Source organism: Scyliorhinus canicula, chromosome 6, assembly GCF_902713615.1.
Source record: "Scyliorhinus canicula chromosome 6, sScyCan1.1, whole genome shotgun sequence".
NCBI classification, from domain to species: domain Eukaryota; kingdom Metazoa; phylum Chordata; class Chondrichthyes; order Carcharhiniformes; family Scyliorhinidae; genus Scyliorhinus; species Scyliorhinus canicula.
In genome coordinates this window covers 132309306-132333935 of record NC_052151.1, presented here as the reverse complement: position 1 = coordinate 132333935, position 24630 = coordinate 132309306, and the positions used below count along the sequence as shown (strand labels likewise).

General features: G+C 48.1%; 1 protein-coding gene across 6 annotated transcripts in view; it reads left to right on the top strand.

The window, feature by feature from the left end:
• Positions 1 to 296: 296 nt before the first annotated feature.
• Positions 297 to 24630, top strand: part of LOC119967504 (matrilin-3-like) — a 64677-nt gene continuing 40343 nt past the window's right edge. For all 6 annotated transcript variants that reach the window (XM_038800156.1, XM_038800154.1, XM_038800155.1 and 3 more), the window contains exons 1-3: positions 297 to 520; positions 14966 to 15535; positions 23775 to 23897. In XM_038800156.1, the coding sequence (XP_038656084.1) occupies positions 355 to 520; positions 14966 to 15535; positions 23775 to 23897 (859 nt within the window). In that variant the 5' untranslated portion in view covers positions 297 to 354. The remainder of the gene's footprint in view (positions 521 to 14965; positions 15536 to 23774; positions 23898 to 24630) is intronic.

Genomic DNA, 24630 nt, shown 5'->3' with positions numbered 1-24630 from the left:
CCCCCACACACAGTAAGACCCTCACTCACTGTCTCCCTCACCCGCACCAGACCCTCGCCCACTGTCTCGCTCACTGAGGTACAAGAAGCCCTTATTTCTTGTCGAGTATTTGCCAATGCTTCGAGGGGCTGGGTCCTCCAGTTCACTTTCAACAACCGTAAACGCGATCGCGCTCAGAATGCTTAGCTTTCGTCCACATTAAAACATATTGGTGATTGGTTGAGTATTTCACACGTGACCCAGACGAGGGGCTTTAAAGTTTATTCAGAGGGCTGTAATTTCCAGATGCACAGCAAACCTCACGGATACTTGTCAGAAAGAGAAGGGCTGTGAGAAAAAGAGGAGACGTTCATCATGAAGCAGTTGTGGAGTGGCGTTCTCGGCTGTGTCCTTCTCCTCATCGTCCAAGTTCGTGGACTTAATTACCGCTTTTACAGGGTTCCGAGCCAGAGAATGCGGATCCCACCGCCGGTCACATACCTCAGACCAGCTCTTCCACAGCGCAGTAATATTGCACAAGGTACACCGAAAAATAATAGAAAGCTTGGCTCTTTCACCTATCTCTGTCTGCTAAAAACAATAGCAAAATCTTACGCGCCACCCCCTTGATTGTAAAAAAAAAATTATTTTGCACAAGCGGTTTCTTATTTCAGTTCAAATCGTTTGAACATGATTAGTTCCAACTGTTTACATTTGGCCCTTGTAAAATGCTATTCGACATTGTTCTGCAAAGAATGGTGATTGTCTGTCTGTTTGCCAGGTAGATCCCCGAAAAATAAACAGCCACCGCAAGGCAAGCTATTTGAGAAACAGGCTTAAATAAATGTTGATCCCACCAGAAAGATTTAACTTGCTTGATTTTCCCTACTTGGCCACGAACAAGGCATTTATCGATAAATGTCATTTCTGAAAAATAATTATGATTACAACTCGACACTGAAACGAATATATTATTATGAATTTCACTTTTTCCCAACTGCCCTCGTGGTTGGTCAATGGTATAACTGTAATTGTAATACATTTAGGTTCCGCTGTATATTCTTCAGCAATTTAATAATGTTTCAATCGTATTTACAGATGTGCATTAATTAGTCAAATTTGTAAAATGTGTTTCACATGTATAATTAACAGAATCCAGCAGATTACAATGGGCCAGACCGTGAAGAGTTTGTTGAATTGCAATCATTTGTTGTGAATTTGGGTTATTACTTAATCTGTCCAAGCAGAACATTGAGCACCGCGTCATTCTGGCAGTGTATCGTTCTGTTTCCCCCCATCACTTCTTCATCATTTGTATTTCAATCTGAGTGGTCCTACCCTCCAAGACTGAATGTTGCCTCCTGTAATTGATCACCTATATAAGTAACCGATTATTATCTGATTTCGGCGCCTCTGAGCATCCTGGAAGTTCTCGAGATTCTCCACATTCTTTCTTGATATCTTTAAACTTATCATATTCCTGAACAAATTGAATAAAGTAGCGGCAGTTTTTTAAAGGTTTATTCCAAAAGCAAATATATAGTCAATTCTTTCCAGCGTTGTTACATACAGGGCAGCACAGTGGCACAGTGGTTGGAACTGCTGCCTCACAGCGCCAGGGACCCGGGTTCAATTCCCACCTTGGGTGACTGTGTGAAGTTTGTACTTTCTCCCCGTGTCTGCGTGGGTTTCCTCCAGCTGTTCAAAAATGTGCAGATTAGGCGGGTTGGCCATGCTAAATTAGGTTAGTGGACTATTGAGATGGGGTGGAGGAGTGGGCTTGGGTGGGGTGCTCTTTCAGGGGTCGGTGCAGACAGATGGGCCGAATTGCTTCCTTCTGCACTGTAGGGATTCTATTGTAAAGTGGGGAGGACCAGGATAATATTTGCAACAGGAGTGCCCGTTTTCTGCATCACTTCTAAAATTAATTTCTGATGTCAAATCAGGGGAAAGGGCATCTTTCTTAAAATCCCCAGAACCTCGCCACAGCCTCGAGAGCGAGTGCGAGCTGACGAAGAGACCCGTGTATTTATGCCGAGTTCCAGTGCACATTTTGATGCCCGCGTCAAAATGCGGCAAACTACTTCCAACTTTAGGGAAACCTGGAAGCGGTCGTTTTTGGGAGAGGCAGCACACAGACTATCAGCTAGCGCACATTAGCGGCGCTGCATCTCCGCCCTTTATACTATCACCTCGTCAATTTTAACCAGAATTTACGGATAATTCAGCCTTTGTCTAAACTTTAAAATGGCAACCAGGGGCTGGAAACAGAAATAGAGACAGAACATGCTGGATAAACTCAACAGGTCACACAGCATCTGCGGAGAGAGAAGCAGTTAACGTTTCAGGTCAATAACCGTTCACCAGGACTAAATATAGAGATGTAATGATGAAGAAGTCGAAGAGACTATAATTGATATGGTAGAAATACAAAAATGGGACGTGAATGACAATATAGTAGCTATCTGGAGGCAATATGAAGATGCAAAGAGAGAAACAGGGCAGCAAAAAACCCTTTAAAACACCGCACAGAGAACAGGAGGTTATGGTCCAAAATTATAATCCGTATCTCAGCTCCCAGATTCCTCTGCCCAATTTAGATTTCTATTATCCAGACAGTGTATGGCCTCACTAATCCATGAAGTTTTTTTTAATTGCCAGTTATGTCCTGGCCATACTTGCAGACTCTCTGATGACTTTAATGCAGACCCGGGCAACACAAATGATAGAAGACTGAAAATGTGACCATCTTGTTCGTCGATGGGCCGAATGGCCTCCTGCACTGTAAATTCTATGATACTATGATGTCAGCTTAAATAGTGGAACCAAAAAATGGCGCACTTCAACACTTTCATACTTTCCCGTAGATTAAACATTTCCTTTAGATTTGCCTCTATTTCGTTGGTACACCCCCCCCCCCCCCCCCCCCCGCCCCCCAGTGCGAGAACCTCGAGAGAGAGAATTTGGAAACAATTCCCCCGTTGTCAGTTTGATGGAAGTTATTTGGGCAGGAAGCCGCCGAGGACCTGCAGGAATCAGCACCTTGTGGAACTTAATGTGCGTCGTGTCCATTCGCTTATCCCTGGCGGGACTTTCCATTCCCTCGGTTGCTTCGCATGTGTTTTATTTGTTTAACTGCCAATCGTTCCCTCCCTTTCTCTCTGTGGGACTGTTATTCTGTCTAACTCGCCACATTTTTACTATCCTGTCTGTCATTTGTCTCTCTCTCTCTCACCTTTCTGATTGGCGTTTATGCCTCTAACAATTCGACATGCTATCTATTCCTCGGTCTCCTTCCAGTCCACACCAGGGTGTCAGCACATGCAAGCAAGCGATTACTCCTCCAAGACGAATTCTGAAATTATTTTCTATTTCTTGCAAGTTTTAGAAACATAGGAAATGGCAAGATTGCAGCGATCACCCTGAGAATAGACACAGGGCAAATGTACGTTTGTTAAAGAAATACATCTCTGTAACTGTGGTCAGCTTGCTCAGCATTGACCAAACTCAGCAATGGCAAAGGAAGACTAGACACATCTCGCTAATGGTAGGAGCTATCGCATGGAGGGAAATTCACAAATGAGAAGATTATTCACCATTAACACAAAAATGAGCACCAGAGGCTGCACTGAAGTTTCTGACTTGTGGCGCCAACTCAGCGGAGCTTCCCCTCTGAATTTTCTCAGGGGTTCTCCAGCTTGTCCTCCCACAGAGCCTGTTAAAAAAACAAGTAAATATTTCTCGAACGAAAGAGAAAATGCTGGAAAATCTCAGCAAGTCTGGCAGCATCTGTAGGGTGAGAAAAGAGCCAGCGTTTCGAGTCCAATGACTCTTTGTCAAATCTAACAGAGAAAGTGGGAAATATTTATACTGTGGAGTGAAAGTAAATATTTCAGCTGCTCCGGGTTTTCCTATTACCCCAGAAAGAATCATTTTGCCAGGCTTTAGAATGGAGACATCCTGGCTAGGGGCTTCTGTTGCAGAACCCTGTCATCTCCAGGTGAACTGTGGACGGGGCATGATCTGCCAAGGCACCGAGCTGTGCAGAGTTCAAACCAGGAAGTATCAAGCAGTGCAGATTAGTCTAACGTCTACAGAAAGCAAATAAAGATTGTGGCAAAGTAGATTATTTCTGGAAAGCACTTCTGATTTTCCATTCTGCACACTAGAAGCTGCTGACAGATTTATCACATAATTACAGACCGCACTGGAAGTCTAGGCATTATGACAGTAAAATTCAGACCACAAATTAGACCCAAATTATACGTAAAAATCGAGATAAAGATTGGAAAATGTATAGATTAGAAGTTGGGGTGAAAAGTGGCATAAACAGAAAAAGTAAAAGGCTAATAACTTATTTTATTTTAAATCTGCAACATTAACTTGCCTCTGAGGGAATAAGATGCCACATTTGTAAAACATTGTTTCAGTGCCAGAGGTGTAGTTCAACCTATTATATTGTTGAAACTCACTATTAAACATTCAAGCTCGAAACGTTTTCAATGATCTTTAGTGAGGAACTGAAGGGTGAGTACTAAGGTTTATGTCATTTCAGTAGTAAAGACTTCAACAGTGTGGTCAGTGAAAGAACAAGGTATCTCACAATAACTTCTACATTTCTGTAATTAACTATACATGTACAGATGCCAGATTTGCTATCAGATTTATCCTGTAATAATGGTGAGTGAAGGTAGCCTGGTTGTTATTACAACAGGTTAGCACTGCTGCCTCACAGCACCAGGGACCCAGGTTCAATTCTGACCTCAGTTGACTGTGTGGAGTTTTCACTTTCTCCCCGTGTCTGTGTGGGTTTCCTCCAGGTGCTCTGGTTTCATCCCATAGTGCAAAGATGCGCAGGTTAGGTGGATTGAGCCTAGGTAGGTTGCTCTTTCAGAGAGTTGGTGCAGAATCAATGGGCCAAATGGCCTCCTTCTACACTGTCGACATTCTATGGGAACAGAAAAATCTGGGTCAGTATTGTTTTCATGTGGCTATATTGTCTATCCTTCCATGGTGCATACTGGAATTGAAATGAGACTAGGGTACATTTTCACTTTTTAAAGGAAAAGTCAGACTTATTTAATTGCTTTGGAAAAGGAAAGCGGCATTCTAATGTTTTCTTATTTGAGCACCCCAGTCCAACGCCAGCATCGTTCTCCCCGTGTATGCGTGGGTTTTCTCCAGGTGCTCCGGTTTCCTCCCACAGTCCAAAGATGTGCAGGTTAGGTGGATTGGCCATGCTAAATTGCCCTTAGTGTTCAAAATTGCCCTTAGTGTTGGGTGGGCTTACTGGGTTATGGGATATAGTGGAGGTGTGGGCTTGGGTAAGGTGCTCTTTCAAAGAGCCGTGGCAAACTTGATGGGCTGAATGGCCTTCTTCTGCACTGTAAAATCTATCTCCACATCATTTCTTATTTGGTACCAACAATTGGACATGCCATCAAAAGAGATCTGACAACTGCTATATAGAGGTGAGGAATGTTTTCCTGTAGTTTTGTACTTTCAGAACTCTACTTCACATCCTGTTCCACAATATGACCCCATCCATCATTCTGCCTTCACCAACCTCCATTGAGTTCTACTGAAGTGCCCCGATTCTGAAATCAAAATCTGCATTTACAAATCTCTTCACATTCTCTGCCTTGTTTTTATTGGCAATCTCTTCACAGACCATAAGGCCACAGACCATAAGGCACAGAAGCAGAAGCAGGCCATTCAGCCCATCGACTCTGCTCCGCCATTCAATGAGATCATAACCAATCTGATATGATCTGGAGGGATTTCTGAATAAATTCTGATGAAGCACAGTGTTTAAAGATTAAATGAGGTCACAGAGGATTAGAATCTCATTCACCAAGGTGAAAATTAGTGCGTTCATGTCCCAAACTATCCTTTTCTGCTTTCTATAATGGCAAGGGACAATGAGTAATTTGTTACCTCACTTCAGATGACTGGCATGCTATTCACTTGAGATGGCATCCTTGCTTACCCAGTGGAGGGTATTTCCAGAAAATGTATTATTTTGTTTGACAGGCCTCCGGCTGAACCCCTGAAAGAGGAAGACGTTAGAGAGACATTTTTCCGACTTCTAGCGAACATAGGAAGGAAAATGAAAAAGAGATACATACAAACCATTTGGGTTTAAATCGGGAACCCAGCTTATTGAGTCACCATAAGTTCAAAGCAAGTCAAAAACAGAAGTTAACCTGTTGATAAGAACATAAAAACATAGAAATAGGAACAGCAATCGCAGGAATTCACCCCCCCCCCCCCCCTCAAGCCCAGTCCACCATTCAAAGAGATCATTGCTGATCTTCCACATCAACACCACTTTCCTACTACCCTCGCATCTCTTGATTTTTTAAATATGTGGATATCTACCGATATCAGACTTGAACATATTCAATGACTGAACCTACAGCGGAGAATTCCAACGATTCACCATCCTGTGAGTGAAGAAATTCCTCCTCATCTCAGTCCTAAATGGCCTTCCCCATAAGCAGGTTAATAACCTCATGAACGTGTTTTCAGTCTTTCTACTGAAAGAATGGAGAAATGCACATGAACACACGTGAAAAAGACTTGAACATCCGTTTATATCACAAATGGTCATCTCCCCTGGTTTTTCTGTTGTATGATTAAATATCGGGCAGTATGGACAATTGCTGAGCCCCAGAAAATATCTAAGATGGAATCAAAAGCCTGGATTTTCACAGTATTGGATGGGGAACAGAAATAAGTCATCCACTTGTTCCCGCCCACGCCCTCTCAGCGGGGCGAATCAAGGACTTGTTGCGAACTAGCGCCCCCCGGCGAGCTGGCGGCCGGTGAACGAACGATCGAGTGGCGCCCAATCGAGTGTCGAGGCTCATACATCAGGTGGAGGAGAGGTAATACTGTGAACAGGAAGTCGGCCAGAGTAAGAAAATTGAGAGTGCGTTTCCTTATTTCCTCAAACAGTGAATAAATGAAGTAAACGAAACACTGCCACCTTCACCAATAGACTCTGCTACACGCAGAAAAAAGGAAGGCTTTTTAACAGCCCTCATGCCCCTCATACATAAATCGCTCCCAAACCTTTCCCCATCCAACGGCCACAAAATGGAGTGGGGAATAGAAAGTTGCATATAATTAGGTCTTTAATAAGCTTATTAATTTGTTCTTTCAAAATGACGGGCAGACTTTTGATTTATGTGCCTGCTCGCCTCCCATAATATTGGAGACCAGAAAAATGATGTTTTGCTAAAACACGGCGGTGCGGCAGCCACCCGATTTGCAGCCGTTAAATCTAGTCATGATGTGGATCTTAAATCTAGTGTAACACACCTCACCCCGCCCTATCACTTGGTAAAGCCATTCATCTAGCCTTCACTGAATGGCTCCGGCCTGATTTCCTTCATCTTTCTGATTCTGGGCTCCTTCACATTCCCTATCATTTCCTACATCAGTGATGATAATAAACCTTTTATAGCCATGTGGGCCCTACAGCCCATAAACCTCGGGGCCTGTCAAAACTCTTCAAGTAGTGCTCACCACCTGCTTCTACTGTGTGAAGAGTTCTGGACATTTTAAATGTTAAAGCTACTGTATAAATTTAATCTGCTGCTGTGATGCCTCACAACAATTGTTCCATAACCATTATTATTTATTAGGGAAGGTTGGTCACATAGGATATGATTAATTGTCTAGAGCTTCACTCTATTGCTTTACCATCACTGAGTCGAAATCCTGGGACTCCCTAGCTAAAAGTACCTTCACTATACCGTGTCCGGGTGCTCCGGTTTCCTCCCACAGTCCAAAGGCCTGCAGGTTAGGTGGACTGGCCCTTCGTGTCCAAAAAGGTTAGGAGGGGTTATTGGGTTACGAGGATAGGGTGGAAGTGAGGGCTTACGTCGGTCGGTGCAGACTCGATGGGCCGAATGGCCTCCTTCTGCACTGTATGTTCTCCGTTCTGTGTTCTATATTCAGTAGATGGCTACCCAGACCTTCTCAAGGGCAACTAGGGCTGAGCAATAAATGCTTATCTTGCTAGCAGAGCCCATATTCAATGAACATATAAAATAAAAAAAAACACTTTGAACAACTTCCCTCAGAAGATTAAATACGTAATTGTGATCAACGATAAAGCGAGTTCACTTCCGGTTGCGGCTATGCGGAGCTAAGCTGCACGTTCGGCAGCTCCCGCTACTTAAGGACTTTTGGGCCAATTTGAGGGCCCCAAACGGCGCTGTTTCGACGAATCCCGGTGGGGGAAGGTGTCTAGAGGAGCATTCCCCAGAATTTATGGTGCTCACCCGGAGTGGGGCAAAGGAAAAAGCTGCAGCAGCTCCCCAAGAAAAGCGGGGGAAGAAGGACAAAATGGTGGCCGGCGGAACACCCGAGGACTGGTGGAAGTGGGCGCAGGAGCAGCAAGCTTCTCTCCTGCGCTGTTTTGCGGAGCTGCTGGACTCCCTGAATGCGACTACCAACAAGCTGCTTGGGACCCAGGCGGCCCAGGAGGCGTCCATTTGGGAGTTGCAGCAGCAGGCCGCTGAGAGGGAGGAGGAGGCCGTGGTCCTCGTGGGGAAAGTGGAGTTGCACGAGGCTCTCCACAAAAAGTGGCAAGACCGCTTGGAGGAGCTGGACGTTCGCACGAGGCGAAAGAATTTGAGGATCCTGGGCCTGGCGGAGGGGCTGGAGGGGTCGGATCTCCCGTCGTACGTGACCACGATGTTGAGCTCGTTGATGGGGGCGGGGTCCTTCCATTTGCCCCTGGAGCTTGAGGGAGCTCACAGAGTGCTGGCCAGGAGGCCTAAGGCAAATGAGCCCCCGCGGGCGGTGCTGGTGCGGTTCCATCGATTCAGCGACCGGGAGTGTGTGCTGCGCTGGGCCAAGAAAGAGAGGAGCAGCAAGTGGGAGAATTTGGTAGTGAGAATCTACCAGGACTGGAGTGCGGAGGTGGCTAAGCGGCGGGCCGGGTTCAACCGGACGAAGGCGGTGCTTCATGCCAAGCAGGTCAGATTTGGAATGCTGCAGCCTGCGCCCCTGTGGGTGACATACAAGGACCGGCACCACTACTTTGAGTGCCCGGAGGAGGCGTGGGCCTTTGTACAGGCGGAGAAGCTGGACTCGAACTAGGGCCTGGGGACACACTATGGCCGTTGCTGTTTTCGCTGTTGCTGTTCTTTAACTTTGACATGTGTGTTTTTTATGCTAGTTTTCTTTTTGCTCTGTTTCTGGGTGGGTCTGTCTATTGGGTATGGGTGTGGGGTATGTGGGGAATGTTGGGGGTTTGTATTTTATATGTTCTCTTCTGTACGGGGCTGGGGGCTGGGGTGAAACTGGATTTTGGGGAGCTGCGTCAGAAGGGTGGGGTGTGGCAGTGTGAAAGCGCAGGAGGGGCGGAGCTGGCGGTGGCCTCTACTGGTTTTCTTTCCCGCGCTGAAGCGGTGCCAAGGAGGTGTGGCAAGAGGGGGATGACCCCATGCCGGGAGGGGATGGGTTTTGGCGGGAGCTGCCGGGGTCAGCAGAAGTCAGCTGACTCACGGAAGTACCATGGAGGGTGCGTCGCGGCTAGGAGGGGTCCGAGCCTGGGGGGGGGATACCGGGTTGCTGCTGGAATGGCCAGGAAGGAGCTGGTGTGGGCCGGGGGGGTAGAGGAGAGGCATTATCGCCATGGGGAACGAGTCGGGCGGGGCGAGCTGGCCTGGGGCGAGCAGTCGATAAGCTATGGCTAGCCAGCAGGGGAGGGGGGTGGGTTGCCCTCTGATCCGGCTGATTACCTGGAACGTGAGGGGGCTGAATGGGCCGGTTAAGAGAACTAGGGTATTTTCTCATCTGAAGGGGTTGAAGGCGGACGTGGCTATGGTCCAGGAGACCCACTTGAAGGTGGCGGACCAGGTTCGTTTGAGGAAGGGGTGGGTGGGGCAGGTCTTTCACTCAGGATTGGACGCGAAGAACCGGGGGGGTGGTGATTCTGGTGGGGAAGAGGGTGGCGTTCGAGGCGGCTGAGGTGGTGTCGGACAAGGAGGGCAGATATATTATGGTGAAGGGTAGGTTGCAGGGAGAGAAGGTGGTGCTGGTTAATGTATATGCCCCGAATTGGGATGATGCTGGGTTCATGATGCGTTTGTTGGGCCGCATTCCAGACCTGGAGGCAGGGGGCCTGATCATGGGGGGAGACTTTAACACAGTGCTGGATCCCCCACTGGACCGGTCCAGTTCAAGGACAGGTAGGAGACCGGCGGCGGCCAAAGTACTGAGGGGACTCATGGACCAGATGGGAGGGGTGGATCCCTGGAGGTTTGGGAGACCGAGAGCGCGAGAGTATTCCTTTTTCTCTCATGTCCATAGGGTTTATTCACGAATAGATTTTTTCGTCCTGAGCAGGGGATTGATCTCGAGGGTGCAGGATGCCGAGTATTCGGCCATAGCGATTTCAGACCATGCTCCGCACTGGGTTGATCTGGAGATGGGGGAGGCGCGGGACCATCCCCTGGATGTGGGGATGCTGGCTGATGAGGAGGTGTGTAGGAGGGTCCGGAGAAGTATTGAGGGGTATCTTGATACCAATGACACGGGGGAGGTCCGGGTGGGGATGGTCTGGGAGGCTCTGAAAGCAGTGATCCGGGGGGAGCTAATCTCCAGCTGGGCCCACAGGGAAAGGAGGGAGAGGAAGGAGAGGGAGAGACTGGTGGGGGAGGTCCTGGATGTGGACAGGAGATACGCGGAGGCACCGGAGGAGGGGTTGCTGGGGGAACGGCGTAGTTTGCAGGCCAAATTTGACTTGTTGACCACCAGAAAGGCGGAGACACAGTGGAGGAGGGCGCAGGGCGTGGTATATGAGTATGGGGAGAAGGCGAGCAGGATGTTGGCGCATCAGCTCCGTAGGCGAGATGCTGGTAGGGAAATTGTTGGAGTGACGGATGGGGGTGGGAATGTAGTGCAGAAGGGGACAGAAGTAAATGGGGTCTTTAGGGACTCCTACGAGGAACTGTACCGGTCGGAACCTCCGATGGGGAGAGGGGGGATGGAGAGCTTCATGAACAGGCTATGTTTCCCAAGGGTTCAAGAGGAGCTGGTAGAGGGGCTGGGGGCCCCGATAGAGTTGGAGGAGCTAGTCAGGGGGATTGGACAAATGCAGTCAGGTAAGGCCCCGGGGCCGGACGGGTTCCCGGTGGAATTTTATAAAAAGTATGCGGATCTGGTGGGCTCCCTGTTGGTGCGAGCCTTCAATGAGGCATGGGAGAGGGGGGGGGCTTCGCCCCCGATGATGTCGCGGGCACTGATCTCTCTGATCCTAAAGCGGGATAAGGACCCCTTGCAGTGTGGATCATACAGGCCTATCTCGCTCCTCAATGTTGACGCCAAGTTGCTGGCGAAGATCCTGGCCACCAGGATGGAGGATTATGTGCCAGGGGTGATACACGAAGATCAGACAGGATTTGTCAAGGGACGGCAGCTCAACATGAATGTGCGGAGACTGCTAAATGTTATCATGTTGCCGGCAGTGGAGGGGGAGGCGGAGATAGTGGTGGCGCTGGATGCAGAGAAAGCGTTTGATAGAGTTGAGTGGGGGTACCTGTGGGAGGTGCTGGAGCGGTTCGGATTTGGGGAGGGATTCACCAAATGGGTGAGGCTGCTCTACGCGGCTCCGATGGCGAGTGTAGTTACAAATGGAAGGAGATCGGAGTACTTTAGGCTCTACCGTGGGACCAGGCAGGGTTGCCCCCTGTCCCCCTTGCTCTTTGCACTGGCGATTGAACCTCTGGCTGTGGCGTTGAGGGAGTCAGGGAGATGGAGGGGTCTGGTGCAGGGTGGGGAGGAACATCGGGTGTCGCTGTATGCGGACGACCTGCTGTTGTATGTGGCGGACCCAGAAGGGGGAATGCCGGGGGTGATGGAGCTGTTGGCGGAATTTGGGGGCTTCTCGAGTTATAAGTAAAATTTAGGCAAGAGCGAGGTATTTGTAGTACACCTGGGAGATCAGGAGGAGGGAATTGGGAGGCTCCCGTTTAAGAGGGCAGTGAAGAGTTTCAGATATCTGGGGGTGCAGGTGGCCAGGAGTTGGGGGACTCTCCATAAGCTTAATTTTACCAGGCTGGTGGAGCAGATGGAGGAGGAATTTAAAAGGTGGGACATGGTGCCGCTATCGTTGGCGGGTAGAGTGCAGTCCGTCAAAATACGGTTCTCCCGAGGTTCTTGTTCCTCTTCCAGTGTTTGCCCATCTTTATCCCTAGGGCCTTTTTTAGAAGGGTGACCAGCAGCATCATGAGCTTTGTTTGGGCGCATGGGACCCCGAGGGTGAAGAGGGTCTTCCTGGAGCGGGGTAGAGATGGTGGGGGGCTGGCGTTACCCAATCTCTCGGGGTACTACTGGGCGGCCAATGTGTCGATGGTGCGCAAGTGGGTGATGGAGGGGGAGGGGGCAGCATGGAAACGGATGGAGAGGGCGTCCTGTGGGGATACAAGTCTGGGGGCCCTGGTAACGGTGCCGTGGCCGCTCCCTCCTATGAGGTATACCACGAGTCCGGTGGTGGCGGCTACCCTCAAGATTTGGGGGCAGTGGAGGCGACATAGGGGAGAAGTGGGAGGCTCGATGGAGGCTCCGTTAAGGGGGAACCATAGGTTCGTCCTGGGGAACATTGATGGGGGATTTCAGGGTTGGCACAGAGCGGGCATCAGACAGCTGAGGGACCTGTTTATTGATGGGAGGTTTGCGAGCCTGGGGGAGTTGGAGGAGAAATTTGGGCTCCCCCGGGAAACATGTTCAGGTATCTGCAGGTAAAGGCATTTGCTAGACAGCAGGTGGAGGGATTCCCTTCGCTTCCCGCGAGGGGGGTGAGTGACAGGGTGCTTTCGGGGGTCTGGGTTGGAGAGGGGAAGATATCTGATATCTACAAGGTTATGCAGGAGGTGGAGGAGGCGTCAGTAGAGGAGCTGAAAACTAAGTGGGAGGGGGAACTGGGGGAACAGATCGAAGACGGAACATGGGCTGATGCCCTGGAGAGGGTTAATTCTTCCTCCTCGTGGGCGCGGCTTAGCCTCATCCAATTCAAGGTGCTGCACCGGGCCCACATGACTGGGACGAGGATGAGTAGGTTCTTTGGGGGTGAAGACAGGTGTGTCAGGTGCTCGGGGAGTCCAGCGAACCATGCCCATATGTTCTGGGCATGCCCGGCACTGGAGGAGTTCTGGAAGGGGGTGGCGAGGACGGTGTCAAGGGTGGTGGAATCCAGGGTCAAGCCAGGATGGGGACTCGCGATCTTTGGGGTTGGGGTGGAGCCGGGAGTGCAGGAGGCGAAAGAGGCCGGTGTTCTGGCCTTTGCGTCCCTAGTAGCCCGGCGAAGGATTTTGCTACAGTGGAAGGATGCGAGGCCCCCAAGCGTGGAGACCTGGATCAATGACATGGCGGGTTTTATTAAGCTAGAGAAGGTCAAATTCGCCCTGAGAGGATCGGTACAAGGGTTCTTTAGGCGGTGGCAAACCTTTCCTCGACTTTCTGGCTCAACGATAGGGTACTGGGACAGTAGCAGCAGCAACCCGGGGGGAAGGGGGAGGGAAAAGGGGGGACGGGGACGATGACTATGTTTGTTTATTTAATTTTAATTTATTTTTAAGTTCTCTTGTTGGGGTTGGGTGGGGGGGGGGGGGGGGGGGGGGGGTGGGGGGGATATGATACATGCGTTGATACGGTCTGGGGGGTATTACAGTTGTTATGGGTTATTTTGTTGCATTTCATTGTTTGGTGTTATATTTTATATTTTATATTTTCTGTAAAAAATTCCAATAAAAATTATTAAAAAAAAACGATAAAGCGAGTTTATCTGTTAAAAAGCAGGGCTTTGATAAGCTGATTTAAAAAAAAATGTTAGTGACCCCAAGAATTGTACAATCTACTCATGTTAATAAAAATGAATGAAATGAAAATCGCTTATTGTCACGGGTAGGCTTCAAATGAAGTTACTGCGAAAAGCCCCTAGTCGCCACATTCCGGCGCCTGTTCGGGGAGGCTGGTACGGGAATCGAACCGTGCTGCTGGCCTGCCTTGGTCTGCTTTCAAAGCCAGCGATTTAGCCCAGTGCTAAACCAGCCCCAAGTGGTTGGTTGATGAGTTTTAAAAAAAAACAAATAAAAGTTCAGTTTCAAATGTGCATGTTCTTGGCCAGACCGAGAACACACTTTCAACATCTAAAAGCATCAATTAGTAACTCAGGTACTGCAGGGTGGGGTATTTTTTTTGCACTGCAATTCATAGTACAGCAAATAGAACTCACTAGACAACGTTTCTTGTCAGTTATCATTCCCACAGAGTCTTAAACACTCCAACAGCAACAACAAAAAAAACTTTTTCATGTGACTACTGGAGCATTATGCAATAAGAGAGTTTAACTGTGTTCTTTTAATGATAGATTTGCAATTAATTTAGAGATTGGCAGTTTGATTGTTTATTTCGAGGAAATCCGTGGTGATTGACATCATCAGTGTTACAAAAGTAGTGAAGATGATGAAATAGATCAAGAAGTAACCATTTATTGACAGAATGTTTTGATTTCTAAAGTCTAGATTGCAGAAGGAAAGCAGTCCACAACCTTATGGTGTTGACGTATATCATGAGACAGTGCAGCGCCATAAAGCCAACACAGCAAGTGTCAGGGAAGAGGGCCAAAAGGGAATATCTTTAATTTCTTTTAAGTTTGCATAGAACAGGCATTCCATATCTTACATCTTGCTGTTCCGACCGTAGTCAACGTTCTGTCAATGCTTACCACTGCAAACTGCTATTTTAATATTTTCAATTTTTCTCGGGCAAATGTCTCGATGCATTGCCGATTCTGGTCAGGAGGTGGCTTTGTGATGAGAGGTTCTGAAGTCTTTTCTCCCAACCCTTTGCCGCCTCGCACTCAAAAAGATGCATCAATTGAATGTATACAACATCACACTTAAAAAAATATAAGTACATTGTATTTCTACAAATGTGTACCTTTTTATATTTGTTACTTTCACAGAAGCACAATGTAAAAGTCGACCCCACGATTTGGTTTATATCATCGATAGCTCCCGCAGTGTCCGACCTCAGGAGTTTGAGAAGGTGAAAGTCTTCCTAGCTAATATGATTGACACATTGGATGTTGGACCTGATAGCACCCGAGTGGCAATTATCAACTATGCAAGCTCTGTGAAGGTAGAGTTTATGCTCAAAACATACAATAACAAGAGAGATATGAAGCAGGCAGTTTCTCAAATCGAACCCCTTTCAACGGGAACCATGACAGGTTTGGCCATTGAGAGTGCGATGAATACGGCTTTCAAGGAGACTGCTGGAGCAAGAGCTCAGGAACTTGGAATCTCCAAAGTAGCCATCATTGTGACAGATGGAAGGCCCCAGGACCAGGTGGCAGAAATATCTGCAAGTGCCCGGGCTGCTGGCATTGAGATCTATGCTGTTGGGGTGGACAGGGCAGACATGCAGTCACTCAGACTAATGGCCAGTGAACCAGTGGATGACCATGTCTTCTATGTGGAAACATATGGTGTGATCGAGAAGCTGACTTCTAGCTTCATGGAGACGCTTTGCGGTAAGCTATTTCTTTTGTCAATAAAATATGGGGATACAAATTAAGTACACAAAATTGCCATCTAATAATGTATTGCGTTTTTGCACAGCCCCAAATTGCTTTTAATACTTTGCAAACGTTGTTCTCTGGATATTGTAGAGCATTTTGGTTCAATGAAAGAAAAAATTGAAGCAAAGTCTCAGAAAATGGACGTTATTCAGGAAAATAACAAACCGTTTAAAAATTTCAAGTCCAAGAAAAATCTACTAAAGCATTAAAGAGATAGAAAAATACATATTGAAATAAAGAACCATCGCAGTATAAACATAAATAATAGGATATTGGGGGAAGAACTTCCCTGAAAGGTCTCCTGTCATCAATCGTAACTTTAGCAGAAGGGCCATAGAAATCTGAAAAAATGGAGTAAATGGGTAAAGTTAGAGTGGGCAAGTGCAGAACTCTCATGGAAATTCCTCCTCACTGTCAAATTCACAAATTCACATGTCCACTTCACATTTTGGATAGATTCAAAACTGAACAAATGGAACAATAATTAATTGCTAAACAAGTCTACTGATAAGCCAGTGACACTCTGAAGTTTGGCCAACTTATACAGTATTAAAATAATCATTGATTTTTCAGGTTGAAAATACAGTAGCTTTCTATGCTAATAGCATGTTTTAAAAATGTTTTCTGTAGTCCACTCTGTCACCATAACGTCACCAAAAATTCAGTAGAAGCACTGTTTACGCATATTGGTCATCAGAGTTTAGGAAGAATGTCAAGGAAAGAGAACAGAGGAGGTTTACCAAGGTGATAGCAGGAACAAGTTAGGTGGAGAAATTGGAGAAAAGCTCAAATTCGATGTTCAGTGCTGAGTGGTCGCACAAAACGTAGCTATCCACCTAGGAAATAGAATCCAGGCACTTTTAACTGAAAATAGCCTGCCAGAACCCAGAAAAAAAAAGCATCCCCTCATCAATCTCTTCAATCTACTACCTAAAATGAAAATATAAACAAAAATGTCAAGCGACAGTTGCACCATAGGCCGCAAGGAAACGAGAGGCAACAGGAGCCTGGAGAAAGCGGTGAGCGAGTCACCCACGAGGTGGAGAAACTCTGGATACACCTGCAAGAGAGGGGCCAACAAGCCAAGCATGGGGCTCCCCCTCGCCGGAGGACGGATGGAGGAAGTTCTTCACCAGAGAGCTAAAGGTGCTCAAAGAGGACATAAGACTCGGAGTTCAGGCAGCAGTCAAGGTGGCAGTCACGGAATCCTTGACCGCCACACAGGTGGCCCTCAACAAAGTGGAGAGGCGAGTAGAGGCCCAGGAGAGCACAATCAATGAGCTGGAAAAGGCTTCCATGGACCATAGCGACAGCATCATCATACTAGAGATAGAAATAGCAAGGTTGGTAGTGACCCAGGAGAGCTTCAAGTGAATGTGGAAGTCCAAAGGAACCGGTCAAGGTGCCAGAACATAAGGATAGTGGGACTGCCAGAGGGAACAAAAGGCAGGAACCCCGCGGATTACTTGGCCCAGATACTGGGAAAACTGGTGGGAAAGGACAGCTCCCCAGCCCGTTAGAGATAGACAGAACCCAGAGGTCACTCTGGCTAACACCTAGGACTGGAGACCAGTACAGGGCAATAATTGCAAAGGTGCACTGGCACCAAGAGCGGGAGAGAATCCTGAGATGGGCCAGGCAGACGAGAAACTGCGATGGGGTCACGAGATACGAATTTATAAGGACATTGGGGCAGACTTGGCCAAGCGTAGGGTCGAATTCAACAGAACAAAGGCAGCCCTGTTTAAAAGTGGGTTGAAGTTTGGGATGCTTTCCCCAGCCAAGCGTAGTGTAAACTTTTGGGAGAGGAACACGGTTTTACGGTCCCCGCAGATGCAGACAAATTCATCCAAAAGAATGGGCTGGGCTGGCAGCAGCAGAAACAGAGGTGAAGATATCACTCTGAGAGACGAAGAGGATGAAATTAGCGCAGGACTGTACCGCCTCGCTCTGAAACCAAAAACAAATGCGCAGAAAGGAGAGGGCGAGGGCAGCAGGGGGCAGGAAAAAGGGAGAAAGAGGAAGAGGGGAAAGGGAAGAAAACAGCCGACGAAGGAGAGGCTCAGACCAACCTTGGGAGGGTGGCCACCACCCTGGCGAGAAAGTTAGTGCCAGGAGATACGTGTAAGGGGTAGGGGCATGACACATCTCCGGCGGGGGGAGAGAGCACTTGGCGACGGGCAGGTACACATCACAAGAGGGGTGACAGGCAGAGGGGTGGGGGGGGGGGCATAGTGGTGGGAGGGGGGGGAAGAGAAAGGGGAAGGTGCAGATCCATGGAGAGACAAAGGGTGGGGGGGGGGGGGGGATAGGGCTCTAGGCTGGCTACTACAGGCAACACATGGCAACTGAGAACAAGATGGCACCGCAAGCAGCCACTTTGGTGGGTCCCCAAACAAAGAGAAATCCCGGAGTGTATGGGCTCACAACATGACGTACACCTAGTTGGCGGGCATGTTGGGTGACCCCTGGACAAAGGGAAACCCCGGAGGACAGGGACCGGCCTGACGGTGAGTACGGTGACCGTGGCTATTTTGGATGGCCCCTTAACAAAGGGAGACCCCAGAGTGCAGGGGTGCATCCATAGGGTAAGCATGGTTGATCCCGTAGGAGGTGGGGGGGGGGGGGGGGGGGGGGAAGGGGGGGGGGGGGGAAACAAAAAGTCCTCCATCAGAATAGACCTGGAAAGTCTGGGGACTTAAAAGCCCAGTGAAATGATTCCTCCGTTGGAAAACAACAACTTAACTATGGGACAGACATTATTTGAAAAACTGTTGGATGCGGGGGACTTGGGGGGCGGGGGGGAAACTGCGGGGATCTGTATGGATGACTGTTGGTAAAGGCAAGCTCTGCACTGGGCGACACACGAGAAAAATGGGAGGCAGAGTAAGGGATTTAAATAGGGTGGGATCTTTGGAGTGAAAGACTGAACAGGGTCAACTCCACCTCCACATGCACAAGGCTAACCCTAATACAGCAAAGGTGGTGCACAGAGTTCATCTAACGTGGAGCCGTGCCCAAAAGTGGAAGTCCTTGGGGTATCAGACCAGCCAAAACTCTTTATGGGGAGAGGTGCCGATGCCCTAGCCATTGGCTCCCTAATTGCCTGTCGAAGAATCCTGCTCGGCCGGCGATCAGCATCACCACCCAAAGTTGCAGACTGGCTGGCCGACCAGTCAGTCTCCAACTGGAGAAAATCAAATTTAGTATCCGGGGAGTCGGAAGAGGGCTTCCACAAGACATAGAGACCATTCATCAACCTATTCCAGGACCTATTTGCAGCCAACAGCCAATAGAGCAAAGGGATAGGGGAGGAGCACAATGAGAGACTGCAAGCACCAACTGAAGGAAAGAAGGAGGATAGGTGGTTGGGAGGGGGGAGGATAGGGAGAAAATAAGGAGGCACACATGCCGACCACACCCTCTGTGGAGGGGGGGGGGGGGGGGGGGGGAACACCATCCCCAAATTGAAAGTTGGTAAATACATACAGCCTCCTAGGGTTGATTTATCACTGTGTAACATATGTGTCACTATACAACCTTGCTATATATAAAAATTAAAAACCAATAAAAAACATTTTATATCTTCCGGCGGTGACATGGAGTGAGTGGTCGCACATTTGGTGGCTCCCACTCGTGGCGGTTTTTTCAGACCTTTTCCCTGGTTAACAGGTGGATGTGAGACGGAAAAAAAGGTCCAGGAGAGTGAGGGGAAGAGATTGACCCTCTGGTGTATGGAGCTGAGGGTCAGAAGTGGTCGAAAGAGAGAAATCCGTTGGTTGCAGCTGGTGGCATATGGAGATGGTGGAGGGGCAGGGAGCGGCCCAGCCGGCTCAGTTGTCGAAAGAGCAGCTGGTGAGCTTCTTAAATGAGACGTTCACCCAGCAACGGAAGGAGAGTTTGGAGGACTTGGCTGGGGCGGTGGATCCGATCAGGGCAGTGGTTGACTGCTTGGAAACAAAACTGGCAGTGCTGGGTCAGACGATCCAGAAGATGGAGGAGGTGGCAGGGGAACATGAGGAGCAGTTTGCCTCGATGGCAGCGGTGATGGAGCTGATGCATCATCAGCAGAAGCGGCTTCAGGAGAAGGTCAAGGACCTAGAGAACTGGTCGCGCAGGCAGAATATAAGGATCGTGGGCCTGTCGGAGGGGAGTGAAGGAGCTGATGCTGGCATGTATGTGAGGAGGATGCTGGAGAAGCTGCTCGGAGAGGGTGCGTTTTCACGGCTGTTGGAGGTGGATCGAGTGCACAGGGCGCTAAGGAGGAAGTCCCAGGGGAACAAGCCGCCGAAGTCGATGGCGGTGCGTGTGGTAGTCACCACTGTTGTATTGTATATACTGGTATTACGGTAAGGCCCCTGTACTACAGGTATTGGGATAGATCCCAGCCGGGGAGGAGGGGGTGAGGAGGTTTCTGGGAGGGTTGGGAGCCCCAATTGGGCTTGGAGAAGTAGTAGAGGGGGTGGAGGCGATGCAGTCGGGTAAGGCCGCGAGACCGGACGGGTACCCGGGGAATTTTCTAAGTAGTTCTCAGGGGCGTTGGGACCATTGTTGGTAAGGGCCTTCAATGTAGCAAAAGAGCTGGGAGTGCTCCCCCCAACATTGTCATGGGCGATGATCTCTATTATCTTAAAACAGGATAAGGATCCGGAAAATTGTGGGTCGTTTAGCCCAATTTCACTGCTAAATGTGGATGCCAAACTGTTGGCGAAGATCCTGGCCACAAGGATCGAGGACTACAAGGGTAAGGGGCGGCACTTGGCGACCAACATTAGGAGGTTGCTTAATGTAATTATGATGCCTCCAGGGGGCGCGAGGTTGAGGTGGCGGTGGTGGCCATGGACGCAGAGAAGGCCTTTGATTGAGTGGAGTGGGAATACTTATGGGAGATCCTGGGCGGTTAGGACGGTCCTCCCAAGGTTTTTGTTTCTTTTCCAGAGCCTCCCAATTTTTATCCCCACGGTGTTCTTCAAAAAGGTGAATACAGAGATCTTGGGATTTGTTTGGGCGGGTAAAACCCCATAGGTGAAAAAGGTGCTGCTGGAGCGGAGCTTGGGGGGGATTGGGGGGGGGGGGCAGGCCCTCCCGAATTTCATTAATTACCACAGGGCAGCGAATATTGCGATGGTCATGAAGTGGGTAGTGGAGGAGGGGTCGGTACGGGACCGGGTGGAGGCGGCCTCAGGTCAGGACACGGGTTTGGGGCACTGTGCTCACCGGCTGAGTACTCCAGAAGCTCGGTAGTAGTGGCAGCCCTGAGGGTTTGGGGACAGTGGAGATAGCATATGGGGTTAGAGGGGGGGCCGGTGTGAGCACCGATATACGATAACCACTGGTTCGCTCCGGGTGGGGCTGGACCAGGGTTTCGGAGGTGGAAGCGGGCAAGGATTAAGAGATTTGGGGATCTCTTTATTGAAGAAGGTTTCCCGAGTCTGGAGGAGCTGGAGGAGTTGCCAGGGGGTAATGGGTTACTGTATCTGCAGGTGAGGGATTTTGTGCGGAGGCATGTTTTGACCAGCATGTTTGCTGACGTCATGTCAGAGGTCTTACAAGTGAGGGTGGTACCGAGTCCAGAGGTGGCGATCTTTGGTGTGTCGAGCCCAGGTCCGGGAGCCCAGGGGGTGAGAGAGGCCGACGTCCTGGCCTTTGCCTCCCTGGTGACCTGCAGGCGGATCTTACTAGGATGGAGGGACTCGGAACTCCCAAAGTCGAGATTGTGGGTTAGCAACATGGCGGGGTTTCTCAGACTCGAGAAAATTAAATTCGCCTTGAGGGGTTCATTGCAGGGGTTTGCCATTCATCGACTTCTTCGAGAAAAATTAAGCTGTTAGCAGGGGTGGTGGAGGAAGGGGTGAAGGGGAGGCATAGGTGGAGATGAGTAAGGGCAGGAGAACCAATGGAGGGGTGGTTGGGGAAGGTGGCACTGTTTTTGTAAGCCATGTTGGCTGAGGTTTGTGCTCGGGGTTTGTTGGTTGTATTGTTGTATTTTTCTTTTTGCTAAAAAATTAAAGTGTAAAATTATAAATGCCTCAATAAAATATTTTCTGAAAAAAAATTTCATACTATAAAAAAGAGAATGGGGTTGGGGGGGTGGTTAGGGGGCATGGGGGCTATTTTTAATGTTTGGCTTTTGTAAATAGTATTTGGTCTGTACAGATTTGTCTATTTTGTATTTTATGAAATTAAAAACTCTAATAAAAGCATTGAAAAAAAGCTTGAATTGTTCTCTTTAAAGCAGGGAAGGTTAAGTAGGTAGACTTAACAAAGGCATTCAAAATTATGAGGGGGTTTGATAACGGAGAGAGGGAGAAATTACTTCACTTGGTCAGTGGTTTGGTAACCAGAGGACATAGACTGAAAATAATTGGCAAATGTACTAGAGGGGAAATCAAGAGAAATCTTTTCACACAGAGAGTTATTAAGGTTTGGAAAGCACGATTCAATAGGAATTTTCATATGTCAATTTGATATAAGACCATAAGACATAGGAGCAGAATTAGGCCACTCGACCCATTGAGCCTGCCCCTCCATTCAATCATGGCTGATATTTTTCTCATGCCCATTCTCCTGCCTTTTCCCCATAATCCCTGATCCCCTTATTTCCCTTAATCAAGAACCTATCTATCTCTGTCTTAAAAACATTCAGTGATTTGGCCTCCACAGCCTTCTGCGGCAAAGAGTTCCACAGATTCACCACCCTCTGGCTGAAGAAATTCCTCCTCATCTCTGTTTCAAAGGATTGCCCCTTTAGTCTGAGATGGTGTCCTCTGGTTCTAGTTTTTCCTACAAGTAGAAACATCCTCTCCACATCCATTTTATCCAGGCCTCGCAGTATCCTGTAAGTTCCAATAAGAACCCCTCTCATTATTCTAAACTCCAACGAGTACAGACCCATAGTCCTCAAAAATTCCTCATACGACAAGCTCTTCATTCCAGGGATCTTTCTTGTGAACCTCCTCTGGACTCTTTCCAAGGCCAGCACATCCTTCTTTAGATATGGGGCCCAAAACTGCTCACAATAGAGTTATGGGGGAAAAGTTGTGATTTGTGATTTGTCAGCTCTTGTAAAGAGCTAGCACAGTTTTAATGGGCCAAATATTTTCTTCCTGCTGTAAGATTCATGATTCTATGGTTAGAATTTAACCACAATATAGTGAGTTTTTTGTGGCAGTTCCAATAAAGTTCCAATGGAATGAAGACAGCTCCAAAGAAATTCTAGGTCATCATTTTTAAATATAAATTTTCACTGCACATTTGCAATGCAAATATTATTGAAAAGCTAATTTAAGTTTTAGAGAAATGTGCAGCAATCTCAGTTCTGCAGCCACACCAAAATGAGGGAATGTATATTATGTGTCAACGCTCAAATTGGCTTTGAGGCGGTAGCTTAAGATTTCCATAAGTGTGTTTCTCTTCTGTTGGGGAGCCTGCCAGCTTCCAACCTCCACCCCGTGGCGGGAAGACATGGATGACCTTCCTGCTCCATTCCGCTGCCAATTGATGTCCACTTAAGTGCCCCGTTTCCCCTGTTGCTGGCATTAACTCTAAGGCAGGTAGGGGGTTTGCAATTGGCAAGCACAACAAGTAAACCTGTGTGGGGTTACTTGTGAGCTCCTGGGAGGGGAGGTCTCTCATTCAAAAGCACCCGGCACTGGGGGGAGGGGGAGGTGTTACCTCTTGAAAGCCAGCCCCTGCTCTTGCAGGGACCTAGGTCCCTCCAGCACAATTCCATCCCATTACCTATCCTCTCACCATCACTCATGTCTAGCCTTGGACCCAGCAGGGATCCTAGCTGACTGTCACACCAGCGGCCACTGCTTCCCCAGTGACAATGTCATTCAGTAGAGTGGCAGCTCTCAGCAGGTGGGCTTCTGTCTAGGGCGTTCAAAAGGGGAATGTGGTGAGAGCACATTGTTGTTCATTTATTTATACTTACACATAAAAGGGAATTGCAGGTACCTTAGTTCAAATTTACAGTGAGTCATACAATTGGTTGATCTAAGAGCCATGATTAAAACATTTACCCCCAAAGGTTAGAATTAATTACAATGGACTACTTAACACTTGATTTCATAAGTAAAATTTATTGTTGATATAACAATAAGACAGTTACTTTTCTCATCTGTCTTTAATGTACGTTCTATTTCCATCTAATGCTGTTATCAAAGTGTTTAAAAAATATTTGTTTCAGGTGTGGATTTGTGTGCCATTGGAAACCATGACTGTGAGCAAATATGTGCGAGCACTACAACATCCTATTACTGCAGGTGCCGTCCAGGCTTTAAACTGAATGAAGACAAGAAAACCTGCTCACGTAAGCTACTTGGCACTAAGGGTTTGCTATGCTATGGTCTGAAAGGTTATTGTGGGTTGGTAGGTGGTATGGATATGAATATTGCCTTAGGCCTTATGAAAATAATTAGCTAACATTCTTTCCCTTCATAATAATAATAGCTTATTGTCACAAGTAGGCTTCAATGAAGTTACTGTGAAAAATCCCCAATCGCCACATTCCGGCACCTGTTCAGGGAGGTTGGTACGGGAATTGAACCCGCGCTGCCGACCTTGTTCTGCTTAACAAGCCAGCGTTTAGCCCACTGTGCTAAACCAGCCCAGTGTGTTAAATCAGTCCAGAACTTTTTCACAGTTCTAGGCAAGATTTTATAAATGTTACAAGCGTCGATACTGGTAATTGTTCTATTTGCAAATAGGTTATACATTAGAATTGTAGGAACAGGAGTAGGCCATTTGGCCCTTCGAGCCTGCTCCACCATTCATTATGATCATGGTTGATCATCCAACTCAGTACCCTGTTCCCGCTCTCCCCTATATCCTTTGATATAGCCCCAAGAGCTATACAAGGCATTGGTGAGATCACACCTGGAGTATTGTGCAAAGTTTTGTCCCCTTATTTGAAGAAAGATGTAGCGGTATTGGAGGCAGTTCAGAGGGCGTTCACTAGGTTGATTCCAGAGATGAAGGGTTTGTCATATAAAGAGAGATTGAGCAGTGTAGGCAACTGCTGTACAAGGACACCCAGGTCTCAT